The following is a 23249-nucleotide window of genomic DNA, read 5'->3' on the forward strand; positions in this document are numbered from 1 at the left end:
GTGTCCACCTGAAACATTGGACATGATAAAAAATCCTCCCCATAGTTCTATCTGGAAAATTCTCTCAATATGAACAACTACGGAAATTTACACTTTGTCATGTCTTGTATCGTCATTTGATCTTGCCCTAGGTAGAAGTCAAGGTTCAAGAGGCAGGCTTTGAGCACTAAAGAATCTTCCTCTTGGTCTTGGAGCTGACAACCAAGCGCATTACGTAGAGCCCAAGCATGGTCTCCAATGTTGCATAACTTCGTGGCTTCCAATTCCGCCACCATGCACTAGTAGTGTCGAGGAATGATGACATCAATCCTATCAATACCCAATCTGTGCCATGGCATAAAAGGGGGTCTTCCTCTGCGTCTGCCACTTCAAGAGGTCTACCTCGTTCTCGGACCATTGGAATTTTACGATGACAAAGAGAACTATCAGAGCAAGGGATATAAGGCAACGTAGAGCAACAATGAGGTTGAGAGTAACTTAGTAACATTTCAGTGGAGTGAAACATTTTGCTTGATCTTATAGCCTTGCCTGTGGGTGGGCGATTTCAATGGCGAGGAGGGCGGGTGTAATGAGGCAGGGTGAGGAGTAAATGCATGAAGTCTATGGATATGCCAACTTGGGAGGGATCGATTAATGGCATTAGAGAGGAGGCAGGTTGATGGCGCTGTTAGGCTGGACTCAAGAACAAGGATCGTCTGTGGCATGGGGGCAGTTAATGCCTACCACGACTGCTTGGTCCAGAAAGTTTACTCTGCCGCATTTATGACATTTTTCCACAAAACTAATAATCACAAAATTAATGATTATTTTAGACAAAGTTTAAGTATTTTAATTTTGTCTATTTCAAAAGAACCAATAATACAATTTTGGATAAGATTACTAATTTTATTTACTTGAAATACATAAACAAATTTGGTAGTCTTCAAAAATTCCAAAATACTTACCGCAATTAAATTTAACAACTTAAACTTGTCCTTCCAACTTTTTTTTAACTTAGATTTAACCATTTTTTTTAAAAGCCCCTTCTGTAAAATTTTGAATAATTATTATTTTATTCTAAAATTTTAGATAAGGGGTTTTTGAAAAAAAATTGTTAAAATTTAGGTTAAAAAAGGTTGGAATGACAGGTTTAAGTTAGTGAATAATTAAAAAAATTATGATTAATATGTAAATACAATCAGAAAACGCCCAAAATGTTTTTGAATTCAAAAGCTTCTTCCCAGCAATTCGCCTCTGCGAAGACTCCAAGTTTTGACCTGCCGAAGTCTCCAAGTTTTGTCCTCTTGTTCGCAAAGATTAGTGAGTGAATATTACTTCAATTTCCCTGTTCGTTGGACGCCAAGCCATTCCGTGGTCAATGCTGCCAGAAAGAAGCAACAGCTAATGAGAGCAACACAAATGTCACCAACGAATCACAGCCATCCACATGCACGCCATCACACGTGTCCATAACCAATTGGCTCATTTATTTAAACAGACGTGTTAGTTATAGTGTTCACTCCTATTTCCATATATATAATTTACATATTATGTATATGGTCACGCATCTCAAACACATATTCCTAAATCTTCTCCTCTGAAACTTAAAACCCATTAATGAGGGAAAGCTGCAAATGAAGCAGAGCAAACGCAATTTAATAGTGCTTATTGGGTTGTGAACCTACAAAATAAATCAACTGTGTCCGCTCTGGATAACCAAATTGAAGGCACGGTGGCTCCGAAAGGGCAAGGAGCGTCTTCTTCATCACTTCACCACAGGCGCCTTGCTAATCCAGCTGTTGTTCATCGGCAACCGGGGAGTACCAGGATTGTTTACACCATACCCGCTAAGCTGCCCTTCTGGCACCAGACTTGGTTTCTCATCACATTGTTCGTAATGGGTATTTCTTTTCTGGGGATCGCCGCCCTGCTTCTCCTGTTGGATCTACCATTGGATCAGTATTCGGCTTCGCCTGTAGCAGCAGCAAGTCAACAGGCCGAGGTGGGTTTTCATTTATGTTTATGTGTAATTAATTTTAAATCAGCTATGGTAGTCACATTCAAGAAAAATGAGAGAAAACAGAGGAAGGAACATGGGGGGTTTGCAGTTATTGTGGTAGAAATATAGGTTAGGGGAGGATTACAGTTTGGCAGTATGTATAATTGGGATCTTGGCGGCTCAGATCACAGGTGTTAGAGAATACCCATTTGGTCCATACTTGCAAAAAATCTGTTCAGATATAGGATGCATTTTTACTGCCCTTTGCGACCCACATGATCTATTTTCTTAGATTTTGTACATACCTAAGAGAGAATAGGCCAGGTATATTGATGCCCTTTTTCGTCCCTTTGAGACCACCATGATCTCCTCTTTTCTTAGATTCAAAATTGGAAATAAAATTCAATTATAATGAGGTCAATAGCTAAATCAACAATTTCATTAAAATTATTGGTATTTAATATTTTGTTGTGATTGAAAATTATAAAAAATTAGAGGTCAGTGTAATTTTGCTTCATTACGTCTTCACAGAGATCTAGGGTTAAATAAATGTGCATTAGATGGCAGCGGTAATTATGGTATAGGCTCTGCGGAATGCCACTGGATTAGAGGTTACCGATTTAGTAGTAGTAATCTGGGACGTTGATATTCAAATTTCATACACTATGTCTAGTTATTCATCCCACATGCTGTTCTTGGATGTCTGAGCATCTCTGAGGGCTGACCTAGAAACCGATTTCTTTTTTGGGAAGTGCTTTAAGAAACATGCCTTCAAAGGCTGCACCCCCAAAAGTGGACTTCCTTCGATTTAGGTGCTAGATATGAGGGTTTTCTATTCTGCATATATCAATTTTGACTTGCACCTGGCCTCGTCATTTTGAAACTTATGCTATATGGGTGAGGTAGACCGCAGCAAGTGGAATCCTATTCTATATGGGTGAGGTAGACCGAATCAAGAATGGAATCCTGTTGGATAGCTTGGCACTCTGTGGACCTCACCAGTGCACGATGCCCTGTTAGGAGTGCCATTTTAATTTTAATTTTTTAAAAATGATTCCATTAAACTCAAAGAAGCATTACAAGTGGCCCGAAGAAGTCGAATAGTGTAGCTAGCCTGATTGCGTCGAAAATTGGTCCTTGAGGAGCAAACCACTAAACATAAGCCCTCTCTTGTTGTTTTAAAAGTTAAAACTGCTGCAACAGGTGTCTACAACTGGTTGAGAGTATAGAAGTAAGCACTGCTGATTATATATTGACAAGATTAGCAGACAGGCTATGGGCATAGTATCTCTAGAGCTAACAATATGGCTGAAGGTCTAATCTATCTCTGTCCATCTCTTACGGCCTGAATTACAAGCCAAAATCTCGATGCTAATATTTGTCATGGTTATTATAAGACAGGAGCTACAAGGATTGGAACAAGCACTGTGTGGAAAATATGAATTGAAGCTACTTTAATATTTATCCACAGATATGGTAAGAAGGTCAGGGGCACAATGACCCGTTTTGGTGCATGGGAAGTTTGTCACGTCTTTAGGTTGGCTTTTCTTCTGCAATCCGATTTTATGCCGGAACTTCAGAATTTTTTTATCTGTTTCTTTTTGTTGGTCTTTCATCTCCTTGCGCATAATATCTAACATGCTGTATTTTGAGCCCTGCTCCGGTTTTGAATGTCTTGGATTCTTCCTTCTATGTTGTCCAGCTGAGAAGGCAGGCTTTGACTGTGGTTTAAAGGACAAGCTACTGCTACTTCTCCTCATCTTGGATTACCTTTTAAGTTTTAACTATTGAGGAATGCACTAGAATGAATGGAGGATTAGTCAGATTTGGAACACTCGGTATGCATTTGACGCTGCCATTCTCTACTGTATAAGAACGTTCCCTTGGCTAAACAAATGTCAAATGGCCAGATTTGGAGGAATGAGGAAGACGCAGGGGTGTGCCACGATAGTGCCCTGTACTGGGAATATTGGTTCCTCATACCTTACCAAGTACCTTTGGGGATATTGATAGCCACTTCTACGAATGGTTCGTAATGCTGTATCTCTCCCTCGACCAGGGCCACTTATCATAACTTCTACTCGTTCCATACCCCGATCCATTAATGCACGAATAACATTTTCTGCTGCAGTCTGGGCAGCAAATGGTGTACCTCTCCTTGTACCTTTGAATCCACAGGCACCAGCAGAAGACCAAGAAAGAACTTGATCCAAGTTGATATGTTGGTTACTTTGGAATTCAATATGACTGGTCACCATTCTTCCAAAACTCTTTAATGGTTGGTGTATTTTCTTGTGTTATTGGATCCCTAACTGAGGGGGTCAAACTGATGTGTACCGAAGGCATTTGAGTCCCTACTACTGCTGTTTGATTGACTGCAGATTGACGGATAATCTATAGTGTTTCTATGGATACATCCCTTGTTAGGACAGTTTTCCAATTGAAATATTCCAATATGTTCAAGTGCTTCACCTCATGGATACCATCTAGTTTGATTTTGATGGCAAGATTGGTGATCCAGTCGGTGACTTTGTTTGGCAGTTCTGTGAATATGTACAAACCCTATGCTTATAATCAATTTATAGTCTCCAACTGCAAATTTCTTGGAGTTGCAAATTCTTGCCAAAGGTATGATTTCCACAAGGCTGACTGCCTCTACCTTGTCCATGGAGCAAGAACCCAAGAACCTGTACTTATCCTAAGAAACCTACCTGCATGGTCTCTTAGGATACAACCAGCAACAGCAATTCCAGGATGTCATTTGGATGCACTGTCAATCTTGATTTTAATCCATTTGAGATTAGCAGGAACCAATCTGAGTTTTAGATTGGGTTTGGACAGGTTGATAAGATTGACTAACTAAATTTAATGATTTTAACAGATCAACTTCATTTTGATTGCCATAATTTTTTAATTGCGAGCCCCTGATTGATTCTAGCATCGCAGATTCTGCTCTGTTTCATACTGTTTCAGGTTCTGTTCTGTGAACTCGTTTCTTTCAAAGATCATGACATTTCTAGCCTTCCCAATGAACCATAAGATATAGACTGGGGTGATGTTATAGAGAGATATTTCACCAGAGGATTTCCATGTGTGTTTGCTTGCCCTGATCTCCGAATGGTTCTTTGACGTTGTCCACTGGAGGTTTGACGTTGAATGAAAGTCTCTCCCAGCACTTCCAGATTTGGCTGCTGAAAGCATAGTTTATTAGGAAATGTGAGTTGTCTTTACTACATTATTTATAGCTTGAGCATCTGTTAGGGCCTTGATATCCTTAGTAATTTAGTGCCTCTCATGAGGCAATTTTCCTCTTGGCTGCAAGGCACAAGAATGCTTCTAAACTTTATCCCAGCACTCTGTATGCCAATTTTTCTGGCGTTTATGTGACTACTGAAGAGTGTATGCTTCCTAAAGGGAAATATCTCCTTTCTCCATATATGTATTCAATTTTTTCTGTAGAATGCTCTTTTAGCTACTTGCTTGGTTCTCTTGGATGTGATTAGGCCATTGGTTGGGATCAATGTTGCACGGAGCGCCCCCCCCCGGTTCCAAGCCCGGAAGCGCGTCCTGTGCGGAAGCGTCTAGGATCCTTCCAGACTCTGAAAGGAGAAAAGGGTGCACATGTGGTCTCAAGTAGCTACATGGTTTTGTCCATTTGAGAAGACACGGCTTCTTTTATATGGAAAGTGTTCATTTCAAGAGTCTTCCTAGGAATTGATCTATCCTTGTCTAATCTCCCAAAAGTAGCGGTTTGAAACCAGGGAAAAACATTTGACTAAGCTATTCCAGATTGGGGATCCAGTGGGGAATTGCCTAAAAATTAAAAATAGTTTTCAGTGTAGAATTTTATAAGTATTTCACGGTGATAATTTACTAGAGAGGGCTTTGAGTTCGGATAGCACTCTCCAGAGTCTAGACTAGTTTGCCTGTTAAAGCAACCTCTTGTCCCACTCTGGGTGGGGGGGTAACATCTTTCTGGGACTTAAGGTGCCATTTCCTATCATCCTTGGAACCACTTAAAGATGCTTTCAATCTTGCTGACAGAAATTTTTGGGGTAGAAGGACAAAGCTAAGGAATATTGCAGTTGCCAGTAACTAATGCAATGGATGAGATGCATACCAATCAATGTTATCAGAATGTGGTCATCTAACCGGTAGATCTCCGCACCAGGAACTGGTCAGAACCAAAATGGTAAAAAACCAGACCAAACAACCGGTCAACCAAAAACACATAAAATATTCAAATTTTAAAGAAAAACACATATTAATGTGCATCCTGTTAATTTTACAGAGGGTGGAATTGTTCTTTGCTTTGCTAATTGCATTTACATCATTTACTTATTCATTCACCCCGTAACTTAGCAGCATATGCAATTATATAGAAAGAACAACATTATCAACAGTGCAGCGGAAATAAAAGAAACTTCAGAAGAAAAGCACAAACATTGAGACAACAGTCAGAGACCAGGGCAAAACCCCACAAGGGGGAATAACCCGGAATTCTTTCTTCTTCTATTAGATTTCATCAATAGTTCAGCTGAGATACAAGGTATTGATATCATGAGACATAGTCTTCCTCATTAGATTATCTAGGGCCCAAACCTGAATTGCTCACAGCTTCGCTTGTGAACAAGTCATATTGATAGAACTGCCATGCAATGCTATCTTCAATAACATGTCATATTAAGATTGGAGCTGCAACTAGTAGACAACATCATTGCTCCTGCTCTGTAAAGATGACAAGATACTGCGAGAGTCCCAAGATCAATATTGTGAGACATGCCAGACCTGTCCCATCTCTTCATATATAATGATTAGGGTTTCTGTGATGCCATACAACAGTAGTGCCATATAAGTTTATAACCGAGATGCCCACTGCCAAACACAATTGTGATCAAAATACCAAACACAGTTGTGAATACACTGAAATAATAGAGATCCAAGTGGCAAATATAGCTGTGAATACACCTGAAATTAAAGTGCCAAACCTAGCAGAGATCCAAGATGACTATACATATTATGCTGATAAGCCGCAGCCAAGAACTATATGCCAAATACAATGGAGGGGGGCCATCGAGATGCCAACAGAAATCTGTACAATTGTGAGGCCAACTGAAACATAATTACAATTGAGATGTCATAGAGTGAACTATAGAGATGCTACAGCGCTGCTATAGAGCGTACACAGAGATACCACATTGAGGATGACAAGGCTATTGTGATAGATAGAAGGACTACTGAATGATAATAAAATCTTCCGAGACTACTGAGGAAATGCAAGATGTGAGCTGTAGAAGTTAAATCAAGATCATTGTGCAAGGAATATAGAATTCTGAGTATAGAGCAAAATTCAAAGTGATGCCAGACAGAGAGATACTATGCCATGCAGCTGAGATGTTATCCCATGCGAGAGACAAAGATACTTGGCCTTGCGAGCCTCAGAACAGAAACTCACCATGTGAGCTTTATAGCAGAGACTACATACCCTGCTAATGCGAGCTTCAGAACAGAGAATAGCCGAGCTGTGTCAAGTGCGAAAATCAGAGACACTGAGATATAGGTACCTAGAGAAGATAAGAGATTAATACCCTGAGCCAAGACCCTGTGCCAGGACCCTGTGCCAAGACCCTGTGCCAGGACCCTGTGCCAAGACCTTGTGCTATCCAAGTGAAGACCGAAAATCTCAGAGAAATTTTTGCCCTGCCGAATAGATCAACTAGATGGCCTATTTATAGTTGATGTCATGGGTGAAGGGTCACAACCCTTGGTGAAGACCGAAAATCTCAGAGAAATTTTTGCCCTGCCGAATAGATCAACTAGATGGCCTATTTATAGTTGATGTCATGGGTGAAGGGTCACAACCCTTGGCGGAAGCCAACATGAACATTTGAAGCCAACTTAGAAATTTTGGCAGAAAATTTAATAATTTTAAATTCAAATATTTTGCTTTCATAATTATTTTCGCCAAGAATATATTTGCGCCAATTTATAAGACAAATTAAATTCCTTTCTGACTGATTTAAATATTCTTTTGGGGCACAAGGGTTTCTATGGGAAATTCATCCCATAGCTGCCCTACTTTTCAACACATCCATATGAATCCAGACCATTTATACACAAATAAGCAAAAGTTCTCATAAGGATGCACATAACCAAAATAGCTCCGTGTGCAATCCATCTTTGAACCAAAAATACATCAACAAATAGGCCCTAGATTGCCTCTAGCATCCAAAAAAAAATCATGCAACAACAAATACCTACATATCATCAAAATCTTTGCCTATATTGGGATCTTTGTCATCAATATCACTCTCTAAGCATTAAAATAAAATAGAAAAAGCTTAGCATGTCAAGTCAAGATTTTGTTTGAATGATGGGTACATTTTTAGTAGGATCATTATAGGGGAGTTCAACAATCAATGCACCGACATCAAGGTACATAGTGGGGTTGGTGCTTTTAATTAAATGCTAGTTCCATACCCTCGCACATGACAAAATCCAATGGAAGCATTGCAATCACCCCAATCCTGAATCCTAAACAACTGTCAAGTCAGCTGAATTCTGAGTGGCATTGAAAATTCTACTTTTTCCATAATACATATGAAATTCAGTGAGTTTGGAACCATTCTCAAACAATCTGAGTCACTTAATGGTAATGTTAAAAATTTAAGTAAAAGTACCATTAATTGCATCGCATTAGTAGGGCAATATGGCCAAATATTAGGCTTCCCCAGTCATAAATCATTGCATTTACAAAAATTGCATTCAAAAGGTCCTTGGTAGCATTGTACAAAATCTGTTGGTTCGGTACCGAACGGGCCGGATCAGTGAAAAATGGCCGGTAACAGCCTGGTTCACTGGTCCGAACCAGTTTTTCCCTACAACCGGTTGGACCAGCCAGTTCCGACTGGTCTGGTCTGGTTCTGATAACTTTGATACCAACCTTCTAGCTATATAGAGATACCTATGAAGATTCTATTGTGCATGATTTTAACTATTACTCTGCGTCAACTGATTCTGCCACAGTTGGGTTGCAGTGAGTGGGTATCCCAATTATTTAGAGGCAAAGTCCCCACTCTTAAAGTCAAGGATTTCAACTACTTTTTGATGGATTTTAGCCTTATGCTTAATAAATAAAGCTGTGGACTTTTAAAAGTTGATTTTTGGGCCCTTCGCTGCATCAAACACTTTAGGATTTTCTTGAATGTTTTTGATTCTTTGATGCTGTTTGGAATTCCTGAGGTCTTGACACCCTTAAACAAACCTTCTTTTGTGTCCTTAACCAAAGCTTTACCAAGTGATTCCATGAGAATAGTGAAAAGGATTAGGGAGAGAGATAAACCTTGCCAGGGCCCAGTAGAGGCCTTGAACTTAGAGGGACCCTCATTGATGAGAACAACAGAGGAGACAGAAGAAAAGCAATGCTATTCCCATTTGACCCACTGGGCTGAAACTAATTTTAAGCAGAATTTCTTGAAGAACGCCCCATCTAACCTTATCTTAGTCTTTAGCTAGATCAACCTTGGCCTCAGAGAGTGGATGACTTCTTGGACTACAAGGCAATTGGAGATTTGGTGTCCTGGCAAATCTCCTTGTTCATCTGAAATCAATACTGGTAACTGAGTCTTAAATCTGAAAGAGATCTCAGATAATTTTGGTTATAATCTTATATGCAGAATTGCATAAAGATATTGACCTAAAGTTATCAAAATTCTGAGCACATTTTTATGGGATGTATTTTCTAAAAAAGTTTCATTTAAGGCTTTGAGCATAGCCCTTGATTTCTTGGATTCTTCAATTGTTTCTAGGAGGTCTATTTTAATGATCTCCCGTGCCATCTGGAAAAAGTCAGTAGGAAACCCATTGGCACCATGCTCTTGAATGGGCTTAAGCAAGTTCTCAATGGCCTTCTGGAAACCATGTTTGGGAGAATTTAAGAATTAGGTCTTTTCTGCTTCAAATATCTTTCCATGGTCTGAAAGGGATTTTTTGAAGTAATTTACTGCTTCCGTACAGAGATTATTGTGCCTTTCCATTTCATTATGTCTACAGTGCTTGCTGTCTTTTTAGAAATGTGTTTAATTGGTCTTCAACCAACATAGGGTAATGAAAGAATCTAAAATTAGGATCCCCTGCTTGAAGCCACTGAACTCTAGATTACTGACACGAGAGAATTTCCTCTTTTTTTAGTTCTCCTCCAATTTGGCTATTGGCTGAGCTTCCTTATTTGGAAAATCTAGTGATAAGATCATAATTTCAAATGATGGTTGAAGGGTTTGTATTCCTAGCTCCAAGGATTCCTTCTCTTTCAAAAACCTAGTGATAAATCACTAGGGTTTGCATTCCTGGCTCCCAGAATTCCTTCTCTTTTAACTTTTAGAGTATTCTGAGAGACCTTCTTGTTCCAAACTATTAGTTTGGATTTCTGAGATGCTGGAGTTTCTTGTGCATGATAAACATTTTGGATCCCACCGCTTGATAATCCTGCTAGCACTTCTAAATTTTAATAAGGATATCAGAGTGAGAGGGCCACATAAGTTCAAGTTTGAAGGGGTTGTTGCATGGTTTGTCATCATTTTCTATGATTAGAGAGATCACCCAATGATCTGAGAGGGCTCGACCTGCTAATGATTTGAGAGGGCTCCTCTATGGATGGGAGAATCTAAGGCAAAATCACCCTCTATCCAGTCTTTTTTGAGAAGAAATCTGTGTAATCTTTCCATAACAAAACATTTCCCATTTATCTTGTTATTCCAAGTGAAATATCCATTTCTATGTGCAATGTCAATGAGGGCATTTTTTTTGGATAAAATCATACAAAATTGAAGCTCAATTTCCCTGCAGGCTTTTGCCAACCTTTCTTCTCATGCACCGCTAGAATTAGGTTTAACTCCCCACCAACAATCCATCGTAAGTCATTCAAGACGTTCTCTCTCTAGATAACAAATTTTAGCAACTAGGCTTGAGGATTGTTAAAACAGGACCATAAACATTAGTGAGGTAGAAATATTTGTCCCATATTTTGGAGGGCACCTTTAGGTTATCTAGGATCTGGCTTTATGAACTTCCAGAATCTCCAGTATTTCCAAGTTGGTTCATGTAGCTGTCCCTCTACTTCTGCCTGTTGAGTTTATAGAGAGTTCTTCAACTTTCTTCTATATTCTCATTTTGGCAGCTTCCATCCCGCTTTCATCAAGCTTGGATTCCTGAATGAATACGATGTCTGGTTTTTCTAGTCTGATCTTTCTATTAAGTGATCTTTGTTTAGCCTTTGGACCCATGCCTCTTGCATTTCATGATAGCATCTTCATGATTGATTGAAGAGTGATTTGCTCCCCTTAACAGGAGCCAGATGACCCAGGCTTTAGGGGGTTTTGAACTTCCTTTCATGAAACCTGTGATCAATGTTTGAGAATTGTTAGCTATATTGACCGGTGCTTCTTTAGTCCTTTTCACTGTTTGTTTTTCTGCCATTCTTTGCCCGTCCAAAGTATTTTCTTTGGAATTTGTACCTATTGGACTTGAAGAGTAGAGACTTCACTGGAACGTTTCTCTTGGGCAACAACCTGTAGGCTGTGATCCTTATTCTGCAGATACTTGTTTTTGCTTCAGTGGTGATTTAGGCTTCTTTGTTGAGATTTGTGAAAATTTTCATATCAAAGGAGGAGATTCCTTTCTATCTGTATCATTTTGATCCTAATCTAAAGCTTGAAATTGATTCTTATGAATAATGCCAGTAGGTTTCCTTACCTGTTTGAATCTGTTTGGCATTTGAGGATCTGATCTTCTCTTCTCTCCTTTGTGTGATTTGAAGCTCTTCTTCTTGGTTATTTTGCAGCTTATAAAGGCATTTTCTCTCCTTATGACCATGCTAGTGACAATTCCTGCCATTGAAGGGATGGTTTGTGCACTTTTTCTCCTAAACTTGATTGAAATTCTATCTTCGATTGGTTTGCTCAAGTCTATAGTGACACAAAGTCTTGCAGAAGCAGCCATGACCCTGTGTCAAATTCGCTCCATTGTGCTTGTGGATGTTAGGATGACCAGAAGTTATTCTCTACCATGGAGTGAGACAGTCAACCCTCCCTTTGGCTTCCGATTTACTTAGATTTATCAACTAAGGGTTTTTTTCATTTGATTACAGGTCCATAAATGTGCATATTAGAGCCCCCCTTGGATTGGAGGGTTTCTAATAAACCCACTATTTTTTTTGGATCAATCAAGTTTTCTGGATTGGGGTTAACCTTCTGCAAGCAGCCCTTTGGAGGAGGAGGACTAGTGATTCTCTGCGACTCTTCTGCTATGATATCCATCAGATCTTCATGGAAATGTAGCCGATCTCTGCCAACCAGGGCTTTCTCGAAGATCTTCATGCCTTGTGCAATCACTCTGCTCCTCTCCGTTATTGTTTTATGCCTTTCTGCTCTATGTGCATGTGTGTGTGTGGATTTATGCCCATCTAATACTGAAATGACAATTGATTGCCATAGGCTTTTTATCTCTCTCATATTTGTTGAACATCAATCCGCTTATCTTACCATTATCTCTTTCTCTGTATGTATGTCTGTATATATTTACATTTACAAAAAATCGAAAAACATTTGTTCTTCTTTATTTGTTGTGATAGAAGTACAGGTTTATGGAGCTTGTGCTAATTGTGTTGTGGATTCTACAGATTACCTATGGGACTGTTTTGAAGCTTATGCATGACCGGACGAAGTTTCGCTTACACTCACATGAAGTTCCATATGGGTCTGGAAGTGGGCAGCAGTCTGTAACTGGTTTTCCAAATGTTGATGATTCCAATAGTTATTGGGTATGTTACTAACTTCCTGTTCGAGCTGTATCCAACTAAATACTTTCTGTTTTAACTGGTACACATGGTTCCTAGGGAATATGGGGTTGCTAGTTATTGGTGGCTTAAGGTGTTATTTCCTTTTTTTAATATGAATTTGAAAGATACAATTTATACTTACAGAAAAATTGTTACAAACATCAATGCAAAATGTGGAAGGTTATGTACAATAAACATCATAACCTCTTCCATAGTGCAACTAAAGCTGAAATAAAATCAGAATAAATTGTTGGATAAAGAGAATGGGCATCCTTGATCAACAATGTGCCCTTAACTAGGAGCTGATGGTGTATTTCATCCTGCCATATGGAGCAAAAAACCTATAGTGAGCTGGTCACACTCTTGAAAACAAACTTACAGCTGACTTTTCAAAGGACAATTAAAGCTGAACTCTGCAAACACTGCCATATCCCAGAGAAAGCAGAATGAACAAGAAAGCAGCCATCTCCAATACAGCAGCACCCCAATGGACTTGTCCCGCAAAAAACTGAATGCTAACACTGTTTGGCAATGGACACTCCCAGAAAATGATTCACTGTCTATGAGTGATGACAACTGGACATAGATCATCTGAAGCACAACTCTTGGCCAATTGAGCTTTATAGATGGAATCCCCTGGTAAATCACCAACCAGCCAAATACCCTCATCAGAAAGGTGAACTGTTAATTTTACATAACAATGGTATGATCTATGTTTTAGAGCAATTTACTTCAATTTTTCTTATTAGTCCAATATCAATTTCCAGATTAACAATCACATTAACATTGATAGTAAATGCATATAGAACATAAACAATACGCAGAAGACAAGCCAAGACAAGAGGACACAATTTTTGGCAGATGCCAGGGAAAAACCCCAATGTGGGGAAAACCCTTTGATCAAATCTTCTTATTATTCTCCAAGAGTTCAGCAGGGAGAGAGAGAGAGAGTACAATATACAAAATTTACTTGCCCAAACACTGTCAAAACAGTCCAGTCAAACTGCAGTCAACAGGATGCCCTAACCAGAAAGTCAATGCTGGTCAAACCAGCAGAAAGTCTCCTCCAAATCAGCTTGGTCAAACCCAGTCAACTTGGCCTCCAAAGATAGTCCAAATCAGTCCAAAACAGTCCTGAAAAAATTTGGTCAAACCTGGTCAACGCACAGTCAACTTCTGTGGTCAAAGGACTGCAGTCAACACTGGTCAACCTACTCAGAAAGTCTCGATATCTGTGCTAGAATATGCGGCCTGCCCAAATAGAGATTCTCCCACAAAAAAATGCAATCAAATGAAGTCAAACATTGTCTGGTCAACGCTGGCTGCAACTCGGTCAACATCGGGAACAAAAATCCCAGTCAAACCTTCGCACATGTAGAGAAGAACAGGCTGCCTGTAATTTTGTACGACCCAATCAGATGAAGAGAGAGAAAGTGGTGTGTTGGAGTGAGTCCAAATGAGGAATATGCCTCTTCTATTTATACACAACATTGAGGGTGAAGAGATATGTCTGTTGGGCTTCATGAGCCTACATTAGACTTTTGGCCAACCTTGACAATTTGTCCATAGAAGAAATAAATTCATAATTCCATTTATACTTGTCAGAATGAGATGATCTTTAGGTCAATCCTGCACCACTAAGAAAGAGGAGTCTAATAAAAATATCATCTCCATCATATGAGCTGTCCAAGGTGGAGTTTGGCCCTAGTTGCCAATTTTAACACTCCCTCTCAATTAGGGAGAACTCCACCTGCCAAACCATCTGTCAATTTTTACCATCCCTGCTCTACTTTGCTCTGCTGAGCCATGAAGAAATAATGAAGAAGAAACGATTGAGTGTATCATACCACTCTCCACTGACCCGAAGTCAGTCTCCATTGATCCCAGATCAATATCAAACATCCTAGCATGGGGAGTATGGTAGTACACGATGTGTCCATTGGTAGTACTATGGTCCCTATCCTCATTTCCCAACTCATTGGCCAGATGAGAGGTACTTCCATTGAGTTTCAGACTGCATGGATAGGATGTATTGGTAGGAAAAGGTGAACCACTCATCTTGCTCATATGCCATAGGAGAAAGTGAACCACTCATCTTGTGCATATATCAACCATCATGGGGTATCACAGGGGAAGGTGAACCACTCACCCTGTACATAGCACACCACTAGGGGAAGGTGAACCACTCACCCTATGATCGCTCATAGCTCCAAGAAGCATCACCAAGACCCTTGGAGCTCCCAAATCTCAATAGCCAACTCTGTTAATTTTAGATAACAATGGTATGTTCTATGCTTAAGAGCAATTTACTTCAATTTTCTTATTAGCCCAATATCAATTTCCAGATAAGCAATCACATTAACATGACAGTAAATGCAGATAGAACATAAATAAAACAGTAGAAGACAAGCCAAGACCAGGGGACACAAGATATGGCGCATGCCAGGGACAAACCCCAATGTGGGGAAACCCTTTGATCAATTCTTCTTATTATTCTTCAAAAGTTCAGCAGAGAGAGAGAGAGAATACAGTATACAATATTCACTTGCTCAATCAAAGTGAATTCTGTCCAATCAAACAACAACCATAGAAAGCCCTAACTAGAACGTCAACGTTGGTCAACAAGTCAGATTTTGACCTCCAAAACAGCTCAGTCAAACTCGGTCAACTCGGCCTCCAACAATAAATCAAATCAGCCCAAAAATAGTCTGAAAACACTTAGTCAATCTTGGTCAATGCAAGTCAACATTGTAGTCAAACCCTTATGCAATCAACGTTGATCAAACAGTACGGTTTGCCTTGATTTTTGTGCCCAGAAATGCGGCCTGCCCAAACATGTCAACGCTGCTGTTCAACAGTAATCAAACATGTCAACATTGTTGGTCAACGCGGGTCAAAACCCTTCCTGCAACTTTTGTCAACACATGAACAGAAAAGAACTGTCCTTCTTCGCACATGTGGAGAACTGCCTTAGAAATCCCTACTTGATCATGAAAGGAGAGAGAGATATGTGAGTGAAGTGAAGTGTTTAAGTGTCTATACAACATTGTGGGCTTGAGGGTTTAAATTAGATGGCTGGCCGACCTTGACAATTTGTCCATAATAGAAATAAATTCATAATTCCATTTGTACATGTCAGAATGAGATGATCTTTAGATCAATCCTACACCTCTCTCGGAAAGATGAATCCAAAAAAAATATCAGCTGCCTCTGAGTTGTCCAAGGTGAAGTTTGGCCCTAGTTGCCAAATTTAACAAACTCAAACGAGACCCTCATAAGAGTGTCTCTTCATGACTCCAAGTTGTTCACGGAAGGTTAAGAATTTGACCTTCGCCAGTGGCTTTGTAAAAATATCTACGACCTGTTCATCTGTCCCAATGTGATGGAGCCTTATTGCTCCCCATTGTACCATATCCCGGATAAAGTGGTACTTGATATCAATATGCTTGGAGTAGTCGTGAAACACAAGATTCTCAAAAAGATGAATCCCACTTTGATTGTCGAAGTAGATCACGGTGGTATCCAACACATGCCCAAACAGCTCACTAAAGAGCTTCCTCAACCAAACAACTTCACAGGAGGCCATACTAGCAGCAATATATTGGGCCTCGACGGTGCTTAAAGCAACCTATTTCTGCTTCCTGCTCATGCAAGATATCGAAACAAAACTTATTGAGAAGCAACATCCAGATGTGCTCTTATGATCCACCACACTGCCAGCCCAGTCAGCATCTGAATAACCATGGAACCTTAAATTCTTGGTAGTGTATCTCAGTCCATAGGTGATTGTGCCTCCGAGATATCTCAAGAGATTCTTGGCAGGAATCCAATGTATGTGATGAGGCTTGGCCATAAATCGACTCAATATATTCACTATAAAGCATATGTCCGGACGAGAGCTCACTAAGAACATTAGGGCCCCCACAAGTTGACGATGCTCAGAAGGATTTCCCAAATCGGGCCCAGCAGCGCTTCCACATAACTTCTTGAAGTTAAGTTCCATCGGAGTAGTCACAGACTTGCAATCCACCATCCCAAATCTTTCAAGTAGCTTCACAATATATTTTCCTTGGGAAAGGAAAATCTCACTTGGCTTTTGCCAGACTTCCAAGCCTAGGAAGTAGTGCATCAATCCTAGGTCCTTCATCTCAAATTCGGAAGCCAACTCCGTCTTGCATTGATAAATAAGACGGTCTACACCTGTCAGAAAGAGATCGTCCACATAAAGTATCAAGATGAGAGGTCTATCATTTTCAACCTTAAAGTAAAGGTTCGGATCAGCTTCACTTCTTGTGAAACCCAGCTTCATCAGATAATTATTGATCCTCTAATACCAAGCCCGGGAGCTTGCCTCAACCCATAGGGAGCTTTCTTCAACATGCATACATGAGTCTTTTGATCTAGAACTTTGAACCCCTTGGCTTGTTCTACATAGACTTCCTCCTTAAGTGAACCATGCAGGAAGATGCTCTTGACATCCATTTGATGTAAATTCCATCCTTGAGAGGTAGCAAGGCCAATGATCGAACAGATGGTGGTAAATCGGGAAACTGGTGGTAAATCATAGTCCACCCCTTCCTTTTGAGAGAAGCCTTGAGCAACAAACTTGGCCTTGAATTTTTCAGCACTTCCATCAGCTCCATGCTTGATCTTGTAGAGCCATTTCGAGGTTACAACAGATTTGTCCTTGGGTCTAGGGACCACATCCCAGACATCATTCTTCATAATCGACTCATACTCTTTGTTCATAGCATCCTTCCAAACTTGGTGCTTCACAGCCTCTTCGAATGTGTAAGGCTCAGTTTGAACAATGGTGCTCATGGCAGCTAAGTACCCTTGGTACCTATTCGGCTTCTTACTTTCACGAAATGTCCCCCTAGATGCAATATATCTCTCGGCATCTTCGAGGGTTTCCTTAAGCCATGAGGGTCTCCTTTTTGAGGAGGAGGGCTCATGGGGAAGTGAATCAATGGGATCCATCGGTTCTTCAACATCGGGCATCGTCTCATCTTGCGGTTCGCTTTCTTGTATTTGCTACTTTTTCCTTCCTTGGAATAGGAAGGTTCCTAATCTTCCCAAGGGCATCATCTTCATCAAAGGTGACATCATGACTTATCTCCACTTCCCTTTGACCAGGCACATAGATTCTATATGCCTTTGAAGTTTCATTGTAGCCCACAAATGTTCCTTTCTTTTTAGATGCATCCAATTTGCTTCTCTTTTCTTTCGGCACATGAAAATACACGAGGCTACCAAAAATTCTAAAGTGAGAAACATTAGGTTTCTTACCAGTGAAAACTTCTTCGGGAGTTTTGGAGTCTAATGCTTGATGTGGGCATCTATTTTGAACATACACAACAGTGTTGGCAACTACTCCCCATAGGAACTTCGGAAGGCCTTGATTATGAAGCATGGCATGGGTGGCTTCTATAATAGAATGATTATTCCTTTCAACAACACCATTTTGCTCAAGAATATATGCAGTAGTAGTCTCCCTCTTAATGCCAACTTCTCTAAAATAGTCATTGAACTCATTTGATTCATATTTGGTTTCATTATCGGTCCTCAAAATTTTGATCTTCCTCCCTGTTTGATTTTCAACCAAGGCTTTGAAAGAGCGGAACCATGTGAACACTTCGTCCTTCTTCTTCAAGAAATAAATCTAAGTTTCGCGAGAGAAGTCATCCACAAAGATAGCATAATATAAATATCCTCCCAAAGATGTCACGGGCAGTATAACAGATAAATTAGAACGAACCAATTGCAAAATATCAGTAGTCTTGTTATCACTTGAGGGGAACGATCCCCTTGTATGTTTTCCTTCGACACATCCCTGACAAACACCTTCATGTTCTACTTTAAAGTCGAGCATACCTGTCACCATCTTCCTTGCATCGGGTAGAGCCTTATAATGTAGATGAGCAAACCTCCGGTGCCATAATTCAGATTGAAGAGATGTGTCGCAAGACATAGCTCCCAATGGACTTCCTCCAACTTGATATAGGCTATCAACTTTGAATCCAAGAGTAAATGATTCTTTGAAATTTCTTTTCCAAACACGTACCTTTCCATCAATGAATGCCACCTTGAATCCTTTGTCATCCATTGTCGAGATAGATACCAGGTTCTTCTTTAGATCAGGTACGTATAGTACTTCTAGTAGATGAATGATGTTACCTTGATTCAATTGAAGAGTAACATTCCCAACTCCTTTACAGGATATGTGGCATTTTCTCCAAGAATGATTTCCAAATTTGTATCATTTTCTATCAGATTTGAAAGAGCCTCCTTATAGCCAGTGAAGTGCCTTGAGGCCCCTTTATCAGTGAACCAATTTCCCAAGGTATCTGGAGGAGAGGTAGTAGAGAGGGTAGATATAAGATAAAATTCTTTTTGCTTGTTATCTACAGCATTAGATTCATCATACCTGGAGTTTCTTGATCTTTTGAGAGGTCGACCATTTCCATGTTGAGTAGCAGGATCATTCCTTTTTCCTTTGTTGTTGAACCTGCCATTTCTTTGATTGTTGTTGCCCCTGAAATTGTTGCAGTTGTTGTTGTCATCATCTTGAGGTGTATCCCTTCTATTAGGACACTCCCTAGCATAGTGGCCAAACCTGTTACAAATGGAGCATCTACCCTTTTTTCCATCTTTGAATCCCAGTCTTCCTTGACATAGCTGCTTTGAACCTGCATTGTTCTTTTCTTTTAGCATGAACGAAGAATGCAATAGGATCATTCCTATTTGAAGGCATGTCTCTTTCTATCATCCTTGTTTCTTCTTGAGTACATCTAGTCAACAATTCATCAAAACCTGGAATCCGGTCATTGTTGAGGATAGTAGTGTTGAACACATCCCATTCACGAGGGAGACCTCCAAGGGCAATGATAGTGAGCTCCCTGTCAACAATAACTTCTCCAGTTGAAAGAAGATCATTTTTGATTTCAGTAATCCTCGTGAAGTAGGATTGGATATCTTCTCCTCTTCCCTTCTTTATGTCCTTCAATTTGTTCTTGAGAAAGAGGACTTGGTTTGCATTGCTAGCTTTGAACATGCTAACCAACTTGTCATACATCTCCTTAGATGTGTTCAAATCGGAGATGTAAGCAACTAAATGCTTATGAATAGAAACCCCGATGATTTTCTTAGCTTTGACTTCACCTTTCTTGTACTTTGTCTTAGCGACAACCGGTGCATTTGAAGGAGGTTTAGTAATCTTTCCCTGTACATAGTCCGTAACATTGTTAAATTATGAATAAAAACCCCGATGATCTTCTTAGCTTTGACTTCACCTTTTTTGTACTTTGTCTTAGCGACAACCGGTGCATTTGAAGGAGGTTTAGTAATCTTTCCTTGTACATAGTCCATAACATTGTTAAATTATGGTATGTTCTATTTACTTATTTTTCTTCTTATTGCCCACAGATTAGCAATCACATATACATAAAGTAAAGTGCAGATAGAACATTAAATGATCGACAGAAAACAAGCCAAGACAAGAGACACAAGATGTGGCGGCTGGCCAGGGACAAATCCCAATGCGGGGAAACCCTTTGATCAAATCTTCTTTTATCTTCAATAGTTCAGCGGAGAGAAATAATACAAAATCAGAATTCTGTAATTTTATATCAGCAGCAGCAAACCCTAGATCAGTAAAGTCAAACTTGGTCAAACGAGTGGAAATTGACCTCCAATATGTTTGGTCAATTCCTGGTCAGCTAACCCTCGAACAACTTGAAGAAACAACCCTTGAACAACCCTGAAAACGCAGTCAAAATGCAGTTGATTGAAGTCAACTTGCTGCCTCAAACTAGGGCAGTCAACACCGGTCAAACCAAAGGTCAGATCACCTCGGTTTTTGTGCCAAAATCTGCGGCCTGCCTAGGAGAGGCAACCACAACAAATCCGCACTCCTAGATGGTCAACGCTGGTCAAAGAGATGACTTGCAGCCCCTGCGTCCTCCTTCCTGTGTCTGCCTTGCCCTACTGCGTCTTCTTTTCCAGCCACACGTGAGAGAGAGAGAGAGAGGCTCCTTTGATGCGTAGGAGAGAGAGAAGATGAGTGATTGAATGAGTTCCAAATAATTCAACCTCTCTTTTATTTATATGAAACGCTGTGCATGTGTGCCACACACTTCGCTGCTGGCCGACCTTGACAATTTGTCAAGTAATTAGAAATAAATTCATATCTCCATAAATACTTGTCGGAATCGGATGATCTTTAGATCAATCCTACACCTCTCGATGAGAGGAATCTAGGAAAAATATTAGTAGCCATAAATAAGGTGACCCACATGGAGTTTGGCCCTAGTTGCCAATTTTAACACTCCCTCTCAACTAGGGAGAACTCCATTTGCAATTTCTCTGATCGTCGCTACTATCCATCCATCAAATGCACTGCCCAGCACAGCTTGACCCTTGTTCTGCTCTGCTCTACTTTGCTCTGCTCGAACTATGAAGAAGAAGAAATGATCAAGGATGTATCATACCATGCTCCATTGACCCGAAGTCAGTCTGAAAGTGTGTACCACTCTCACTGATCCTAGATCAGTATCATTGATCCCAGGTCAATGGAGGTCATCTTAGCATAGGGAGTACGGTAGATACAACGATGCGTCCATCGATAGTACTACTATGGTCCCTAACCTCATTTCCCTGCTCATTGATCAGATGAGAGGTACTTCCCATGAGTCTTAGACTGCATGGGTAGGATGCCTTGACAGTAGTCCACAGGAGAACGAATCATCCTGTCCAATAGATGCCACGGAGAACTAATCATCCTGTTCCACAGTGGCCACGAAGAACGAATCATCCTGGCCCACAGGAGAACTAATCATCCTGTTCCACGGTTGCCATGGAGAACTAATCATCCTGGCCCAGAGGAGAACTAATCATCCTGTTCCACGGGAGAACTAATCATCTTGTTCCATAGTCGCCACGGGGTGTCACAAGGGAAGGTTGAACTTTTTGCGGTGTACATAGTGCACCACCAGGGGATGGTGAGTCGCCCTGTGGTTACATGTCGCTCCAAGAAGTACCCCGCGGCCCCCTGGAGCTCCCAGAGCTCAATACATCATACTTGACCCTCATAAGAGGGTCTCTGAACGACACCAAGTCGTTCTCGGAAAGTCAAGAATTTGACCTTTCCTAGGGGCTTTGTCAAAATGTTGGCGACCTGTTCATTTGTATCGATGTGTTGGAGCCTTATTGCTCCTCGCTGCACCATATCTCGAATATAGTGGTACCTGATATTGATATGCTTGGAGAGATCATGAAATACGAGATTCTCTAATAAACGAATCTCGCTTTGGTTGTCACACAAGATCACGATGGTATCCAATGTAAATCCAAACAGCTCACTAAAGAGCTTTCGCAACCAGACTGCCTCACAGTTGGCCAAACTAGCAGCAATGTACTCTGCCTCGGTGGTGCTCAAAGCCAGGGACTCTTGCTTCCTACTCATTCAGGATATCGAGGCAGATCCCAAAGAGAAACAACACCCGGAAGTGCTCTTTCGGTCCACCACACCGCCTGCCCAGTCAGCATCGGTATATCCAAGTAGGCTCACATCTCTGGTAGTGTATCTCAACCCATGAGTGATTGTGCCACAAAGATATCTTAGCAGATTCTTGGCACCAATCCAATGTGAGTGGTGAGGCTTAAACATATGTTGACTCAATGTGTTGACTGCAAAGCATATATCCAGACGAGAGTTCACCAAGAACATCAATTCTCCGACGAGTTGACGATACTCGATAACATTGCGTAAAACAGGGCCGGTAGCACTACCGCTTAACTTCTTGAAGTCAAACTCCATCGGGGTAGTTACGGGCTTGCAGTCCACCATGTCAAATCTCTCCAATATTTTCACCACGTATTTTCCTTGAGATAGGAAAATCTCCCCTAGTTTTTGCCAGACTTCCAGTCCTAGGAAATAGCGCATAAGTCCTAGGTCTTTCATCTCGAACTCAGAAGCCAACTCCCTCTTACATTTGGGAATGAGAGGGTTTGCACTTGTTAGAAAGAGGTCGTCAACATATAGCACCAGTATGAGAGGCTTGTCATCTACAACCTTAAAGTAAAGTTTAGGGTCGACTTCACTCCTAGTGAATCCCAGCTTCATCAAGTAGCTATCGATCCTCTCATACCACGCTTGGGGTGCTTGCTTTAGCCCATAGAGGGCCTTCTTCAACCTGCACACATGAGATACTCGATCATAAATCTCAAATCCTTCGGGTTGCTCCACATAGACCTCCTCCTTGATCGAACCATGTTAGAACACAGTCTTGACATTCATCTCATGTAGGTTCCATCCTTACGAAGCAACAAGGGCTATGATTGAGCAGATGGTGGTATATCAGGCAACAAGTGCAAATATCTCGTCATAGTCTATACCTTCCTTCTGGGAGAAGCCATGAGCGACTAAACGAGCCTTAT

At 40.6% G+C, this 23249-nt stretch overlaps 1 protein-coding gene across 1 annotated transcript in view; it reads left to right on the forward strand.

Moving 5' to 3' along the window:
- Positions 1-1534: 1534 nt before the first annotated feature.
- SDF2 (stromal cell-derived factor 2-like protein precursor) overlaps positions 1535-23249 on the forward strand; it is a 61081-nt gene continuing 39366 nt past the window's right edge. Inside the window, exons 1-2 of the mRNA XM_089374397.1 lie at positions 1535-1981; positions 12654-12794. Coding sequence (XP_089230523.1) covers positions 1877-1981; positions 12654-12794 — 246 coding nt within the window. The 5' untranslated portion in view covers positions 1535-1876. The remainder of the gene's footprint in view (positions 1982-12653; positions 12795-23249) is intronic.

The sequence above is a fragment of the Pinus tabuliformis genome, chromosome 8 (assembly GCF_031772625.1).
Source record: "Pinus tabuliformis cultivar Carrire ecotype Pingquan chromosome 8, CPIR1, whole genome shotgun sequence".
Taxonomy (NCBI): domain Eukaryota; kingdom Viridiplantae; phylum Streptophyta; class Pinopsida; order Pinales; family Pinaceae; genus Pinus; species Pinus tabuliformis.